This window comes from Monopterus albus, unplaced genomic scaffold, assembly GCF_001952655.1.
Source record: "Monopterus albus unplaced genomic scaffold, M_albus_1.0 scaffold477.1, whole genome shotgun sequence".
NCBI lineage: Eukaryota > Metazoa > Chordata > Actinopteri > Synbranchiformes > Synbranchidae > Monopterus > Monopterus albus.
In genome coordinates, this window is record NW_018128357.1 from 58703 (window position 1) to 66235 (window position 7533).

Here is a 7533-nt window from a genome sequence, read left to right on the forward strand (position 1 = left end):
ACTAGACATCCTATCTCCACTAAACATTTCTAATACATAAAGTATCTATCCAATATCTATCTGACTAAAAATACCTAACAGTTAAGAGGTTGAACTGCCTAGTCATGCATGCCGCATGTGGGCCACAAAGAGCTGCAGATGCCCAACCCCCAGCCCTCCTCCCAAGATTTAAGGTTGCTAGGATATGAATAACTGAGTTGCCTAGATACAGCCTAGCATCTACATAGGCCGCCTTTATCTGGTCATGTGACCCATCTTAAATGGCGGCATTGCTGCAACTGCCTCTGTGGAGGGCTCTGAGGTGCCTCAGACATCTCTTCTTTCTTATTTTCATCCCATGACATCCTGTGTCTGTAAGAAAATGCACTTGCTCTTGCCTGTGACTGCATGTTCCCATCTTATAAAATCGAAAAACAAAAAATAAATATGCATGTTGTCATGAGGATGATAGGGTGTGGTCTCTGCACCACAAGATGCAGGGCATCACTGTGGGTCAGCTCCTTTGTTCATACATGCATCAAGACCGTTGGTCGTCACTCTTTCTGGAGACACTAATGTAAGGGGGTGTGCATAGCCACCCCTAAACATTCTAATTTCAGTGAGGAAGGCCATAAATCTGTTTTCAATGGTCCTACAAAATGGCTCGGCAAACTAACAGACAGTTAAGCACAGTAGTTGCTAACAACAAAGGAAACTCTATGACAACAGTTGTCCCAGGGGCAGAAATGTTACCTCTTTGAATGTAGGGCTTCTTAAAATATCTCATATTCTGAGATGCAAACTTAACAGAAGCTGATCTCTGTAGCATAACCTACTGCAGGTAGCTTGCTACTGTTGTAGGCAATCTGCATTCAGCATGTTGTCTTCTTCACTTGCATGGTCTCCACTTTACTCCTCATGGTGACTGACAACTCTGAGCCACATGTGAGCTCTTTTTTTGCATGAACATGAAACAACACACAGCTGTCCAAAAAACACAGTAGCTAAGTGTCCAGTAACTTTTAGACCCTTGCAATTTGGGTAATATGTGTTAAAAATGAACAATTTCAGTTCTTTCTATTGTCATGTAAACCTACTCAAATTAAAGGTCTTTAGGTAGTGGTATAGATATAGAGATAGTAGGCTTTTTCAATATTTGTTTAGCAATTCAGATTTGAATGAATTAATTGAAACAAAATGACAATGCAGTCTGACCAGGTACATACAGTATATAGCCGGTCAGGTACAGTTGGACTCTGCTGTTATCAAATTTACTGAACATTAAACACTTAAAAATTTAAAGAAGAACATGCCATATACAATATAATGCATTTCAGAGATGCATAAATTTTAAAATTAATTTCTGGGCTTGAAAATTTTATTTGTGTGTGCATGCTGCAGTTTGTCATTTATTTCTCTCTCTATTCCTCTGTTGCCTCTTTTTGATTCTGTTGGCTGATAATGTGATGTTTCCTTTTCCTGTTAACATGTGCTCACTTTGTCTTTTCAGGCTCATTTTTAATTATCTTTTTCTCTTCTGCGCTCATTTCATCTAACCATTCGTACAGTGTTTGCTGCTCATTTGCCGTATCTACACCAATTAGTAATGCATAATAGCGTATGTGTATGTCCATGCTCTAGCATGTATTTTGATTTGTCTGTGGGCAACGTGTGTCTCACTGTCTGTGTGTTTGTAGTTACGGTAATTTTTAAATATTGAGTACCATCAAAATATTGACTGAAGGTCATATGGCTGAAATTTAGAGTCATTAACTACAAGGCTTTTGAATGATAGAGTTTGCTGATAAGCCTATCTGCGTGATGAGTATCAGTTATGAATCTGTCTCTTTTTTGATTTGCAGAACCAAAACAGGTCTTATTTCTAGACCAGTATCCATGCCACACCCTTGCAACCTCACACCAGTCAAACTAAATATGTCAAGACCAGCTGAAGCTCACTGTGTTCTCCTTCTAAACTTATTCATTTTAGAAATAAATATGGCACAGCATTCTTATTTTACACATAGGCCAGACATTCGGCACATGGATTCTCCTGAGACAGATGGACAGTAAGCTTTGTCATTTTGGTGGGTATCATATTCTCTCCTGATGCAGTGCAGTCGGTTTCATGCCATGAAGGACCACTCCCATCTCTCTAGCATTCCCATCCTCCCTCTTTCCTCTTGAAGAGCAGCTGCTCAGACCCTCCCTGTCTCACAGCTGCTGTGAAGGAGGATGAGGCGGAGGGGGAGGGGAGTGGAGAATGTTCTCTCAAGAGGTCCTGGCAGGGAGCCATGGCTGCTTCCTGCCCTTCTCTTTCATCCCTTGTGGTCTGAGTAACCACAAAAGGCTGGCTATACTGAATATCCAATATCCTCACTTTCTTACTGAATAAATGATTATTCCCACATTATGGTGGGACTACTGACCAAAAGCCTCAATATTTATCTCATACATCAATGAGGATTTTTTTATAGGCTTCTAAAGCACTGACTATGTCACCAGCAGCAGCATGCACATCTCTTTTCAGATGGCTAAAGGACTCAGACAGCTTAAAGGTAGGGTTTTAATGTTGTAACCCCAGAACCCCAGCTCCAAGAGTTTTAGCCACTGCCCATATCATGTAGGTGCCATGACCCAGCTGTTATGTCTAAAAGCCGCCATTCAGGCAATTTCAGTTCTTCAAACAGCCTCGGTCCAACTGGACAACAGAGGCACAGAGAAACAGGCTGACAAGGAGCCACGTGATCGCCTCACTGAATGACATCATTGCAGAGAATCTAGGACAAAGAGGGAGAAGAGCTGGCACACCACCACACCATGGCAGGCCTCAGCAACATGGATGCCCTGCTTTATGGAAGCATGTTGTGCATCAGACGCATTCAGCCAGTCGCCATCATTTATAATGCATCAGGTGCATGGAGCCTCACATTTTTATGCTATATACACTTTTCTTATATAACCTACAGTAACATGTAACCAGCACAAAAACATGGCTGATTTGCAGTTTGCCACACCTAAGTAAAATGACTGCTGCAGTAAATAAAACCAGCCTAAAATTTCTGATCACAATAATTCAATATGCAAAGTTTTATTCTAACAGGACTTAAAGCAAAAAAAAAAAAAAAATCTTTTTCATCACATATTTAAAATATTCTTACCCGCATCTAAAATACAACCCCAACCCTGTAGTAAGTTAAAACTCAAGTAGGCCTGTTTATCTTATCACCATAACAGCTTTTTAAATTGTAATTCTGATTACATGTTAATGCAATCTTTACAACAGCTAGGCCTGAAGAGCACAACCAAATGGTGGTAATAAACCTGGGTTCTCTGGGCGCACAGCGAATCCCCTGCCCTGCGCGTATAAATGTGGTAGCGCCGCCCTTCTATTCAGCAGTTGTTGCATCGACCCCGTTGGGTACAACACGCGACGCAAAGACACCGTTTTTAAAAAGCCCCTTTCCTCACATTTTCTCTTCTCCTCTTTCTCTTGGAACTTCAAACGAAAACATGGTAAGTTATTTTTTTCTCTTGTGTCTGTCTGAAGCCGTTTTCTGTGGTAGAAATGAAGGTAATCCATCAGCGGGCGGCGTGTCGGCGGGTACGCGACGTCTTGACTGTTTTTTTTTTATTTTATTTTAGGTAGCCCTCTAATTCAATAGATATCCTACACGCATTTTGACTCGTTTTCATCATTGTCATGTATTGTAGGTATGTGGAACCGATCAATATAATGTTGTAGTTAATACACATTGGTCTGCAGCAGTGGCACGCTGTGATTGTCATTGTGTAGAGAACAATGCACAGACCGGCGGCATTCACTAACAACGGGATGGATAAATCGCTTTTCCTTAAAAAGTCAGATATATACTCTGTCTTTAGTTTTATCTTTTTGTCAAATTTCTATATGGATATCGAACAGCTTACAGATGCCCTGTTCCAAGGCAGGGAGAGGCAGATTGGGTGGGGATGGATGGAGATACTCGATTGCAGCTGTTATTTATAATTCACTGCAGCAAATGCGTTGTTAATCTAATCTATGACTTAAAGGAACTGATGGAGCGTAATCGTTTTATTTTAAACGTAACATGAACAGCAAAGGGTTAGTTTGAATAAACACACAATCTTTAAAATGATTTCATCCAAACCGGTCCTTTAATCTGGACCATATGCAGATTTCTAACATGAGGTAACACCGTTGGAATCAAGGAGATGAGTTGCATTTGCCCTCTAAGCATTCCTTGTGATTGTGCATCCACCAGGCACTGGAGCAAGTAGAATATTCCAGACTGATATCCTGGGCGCTTGTGTGCTCATGCAAATGAATCTGCATTCAGAGTTGTGCTTGCAAAAGAAGGGAGAGAGTGGGATTAAAAAGACAAGGACAAAAAGACCGGTGGAAAGACTGGAGCAGCATCCTGTAAATGTGGGGGGGCTGCTGTCAGGCATTTCTGTCCCCTGTGGGTTGTGGTGCAGGGAGGTGCCTCCTGCTGCACTGCCGGTTAATCACAGATAGGGGGAGGAAATCTATTTCAAAGATGCATGTTCCCATTGCTTTCATAGATTTCATGTAAAAGCAGATTGAAATTAAAGCTAAATCTACACAATTAACGTACATCCTCAAATGATCAGTTTAAATCTATCCTGAACATCACCGTGATAAAACGTGAGTTAATGCAAGACTGGAGAGGTTGTATCTGAGTGTGGATACTGCCCTGATGGTTTAAGTGTACTGCGTGTCTGCCTATGGGGAAAATGTCTCAAAGTAGTCATCGTGGTATCAAAGTGCCTACTTTTGATAGCAGTGATGGACCACAGTACCTGCCAATTTGGCCATATCACAGAATAGATGTGCATATAATGGTATTAGTTGATGCCAAAGAAAGATGGGTCTAAGTCATCACCAGTCCTAATGCTGCAGAAGCACTGAAGCGGGGGGGGGCAAATGTGGCAAATCATTTTACAAGTTGTATTAAATATGCAACTGTTTTGGTTTAAAGACTAAATCATAATCCAACATTATGCATTTAACAAGTGTCGCCCTCTCTGTCCTCAGGCCGACCAGTGCACTGGCCTTCAGGGCTTCCTGGTTTTCCACAGCTTTGGAGGTGGCACCGGCTCTGGTTTCACCTCCCTGCTGATGGAGCGTCTGTCTGTCGACTACGGCAAGAAGTCCAAGCTGGAGTTCTCCATCTACCCAGCTCCCCAGGTGTCCACCGCTGTGGTGGAGCCCTACAACTCCATCCTGACCACCCACACCACCCTAGAGCACTCTGACTGTGCCTTCATGGTGGATAATGAGGCCATCTATGACATCTGCCGTAGGAACCTTGATATCGAGCGCCCTACATACACCAACCTGAACAGGCTGATCAGTCAGATTGTGTCCTCCATCACCGCTTCCCTTCGTTTCGATGGCGCCCTCAACGTTGATCTGACAGAGTTCCAGACCAACTTGGTGCCATATCCTCGTATCCACTTCCCTTTGGCCACCTACGCCCCTGTCATCTCTGCTGAGAAGGCTTACCATGAGCAGCTCTCAGTGGCTGACATCACCAACGCCTGCTTTGAGCCAGCCAATCAGATGGTGAAATGTGACCCCCGTCATGGCAAGTACATGGCTTGCTGCCTGTTGTTCCGTGGTGATGTGGTGCCCAAAGATGTGAATGCTGCCATTGCCACCATCAAAACCAAGCGCACCATCCAGTTTGTGGACTGGTGCCCCACTGGTTTCAAGGTTGGCATCAACTACCAGCCACCCACTGTAGTTCCAGGTGGAGACCTGGCCAAGGTCCAGAGGGCTGTGTGCATGCTGAGCAACACCACTGCTATTGCAGAGGCCTGGGCTCGGCTTGACCACAAGTTCGATCTCATGTACGCCAAGCGTGCCTTTGTTCACTGGTATGTGGGTGAGGGTATGGAGGAGGGCGAGTTCTCCGAGGCCAGGGAAGACATGGCTGCGTTAGAGAAGGATTATGAAGAGGTCGGAGTCGACTCCATTGAGGGAGAGGGGGAGGAGGAGGGAGAGGAGTATTAAAAGGGGCACGAAGGCAGGAAACAAATTGTCATGTGTTCTTGAATGTGTTCCAAACAGAAGTGTTTGTCCATCAAATACCAGTTTGTTTAGATCTAAACTCCTGAAATGTCAAGTGTGGCCCTGATCTAAATAAAATTTCTGTGACCTGTGAAGTTGTCTGTCTTTTGTTAATTTAAATTTCCATGTTTTGGCTGAAGGAAACTGCTTTATAGTGGTATTTTTCTTTTTAGCATCTGATTTATGCAAAAAGCCTGTTTTTAATATAATTCAGGAGAAGTTGCATGTTAATCTCTCAAATGAGTTCTGAAACTACAGGAGTTTGTGCATGGTTCACATCAAAACCTGATTATGACTGTCACACTTTTTGCTGAAGATCAATCATAAGCATGTGGTTACCACAGAGTTTAATTTATCCAGACTCAAAAAAGTAGGATAGTGAAAAGTCTTTGGTTAGCATAACAAAACATGGATGAGTCAGTCATCCATCCATTATCTATACCACTTATTCTTGAATAGGGTTCCAGGGGGCAGGAATCCATCCCATCTGACATTGGGCGAGAGGCAGGGTACACCCTGGACAGATCGCCAGTTACATAATCAGTGTAACTATTGTTAGAATTGGGTCATGGATCAGTAAAAAGTTCAAAACTGATTAGAGTTTATTGGAAAAACATTCCAGTTCACTTTTGCCCAAGTGAAAGCATACACTTTTACAACCAAAGATGTTTCAAATAAGTACAAAAGACCAGTGCATGCTCAATGTATAAATCCAGTTCATTTTTTATTTAAACCTAAATGTTACACCCTCATGAAGTTTCTTTAAAAGAAAAAAGTTAAAAAGACAGCCCAGATGCCTGTAACTTGCAACTTCACACCAGCTTCTCCTGCAGCAGAGGGCAGTTATCAACAGCTCCTTGTCTGTTCAGGAGCTTCCAGATGATCGAGGCTCCAGAGCAGCTGTGAGCCTGGCTGAGCTGTGGGCCTCTAGATACAACACCTTCCTTCAGGCAATGGTAGGACTTGAAACACCTGGTGCGTACAGCATAAAATTCAGTTGTGTAAGTTGTAGGTTACAAGTTGTTTAAAATGATATTTTCACAATTTCAGCTCCTTGTTTAGCTGTCAAGTCCACAACTTTACTGTTCTGATACACGTTCACAGCTCTCTTAGCATTGTCAGCATCAGGAGGGAGCTGTTTTCAGAGAAAAAGCTCTAAAAAGCCAGTGAAGCATAGCACAAACAGTGAACAAACACATTTAGAGACTTGCTGGAAAACAGTGGAGCATGTGATGGCTACTGAGTTAGGAGTTGGAAGAGACCAAAAACAGAACTAAACTAGAATTTCAGTTTCGCAGTTGTATGCCTCTACCAACCAGTCAAATTCATGGGTATGGGACAGAAGTGTGGTCACTGATGTTGACCTTTGCCAAAATCTAACTAGTTCCTCATTGAGTCCAAGTGAACACTTGTGCCAAATTTGAAGAAATTCTCTCAAGGCATTCCTTACACATGAC

The 7533-nt window shown here is 42.7% G+C and overlaps 2 protein-coding genes across 2 annotated transcripts in view; one reads left to right on the plus strand and one right to left on the minus strand.

Annotated features, from left to right (window-relative positions):
- Positions 1-5006: 5006 nt before the first annotated feature.
- LOC109952596 (tubulin alpha-1 chain-like) lies at positions 5007-6171 on the plus strand. Its single transcript, XM_020587753.1, has one exon. The coding sequence runs from the start codon at positions 5123-5125 to the stop codon at positions 6017-6019; it is 897 nt and encodes a 298-aa protein (XP_020443409.1). The 5' UTR covers positions 5007-5122; the 3' UTR covers positions 6020-6171.
- A 658-nt stretch (positions 6172-6829) lies between these two features.
- pmelb (premelanosome protein b) overlaps positions 6830-7533 on the minus strand; it is a 12626-nt gene continuing 11922 nt past the window's right edge. The window contains exon 11 of the mRNA XM_020587751.1: positions 6830-7048. Coding sequence (XP_020443407.1) covers positions 6889-7048 — 160 coding nt within the window. The 3' untranslated portion in view covers positions 6830-6888. The remainder of the gene's footprint in view (positions 7049-7533) is intronic.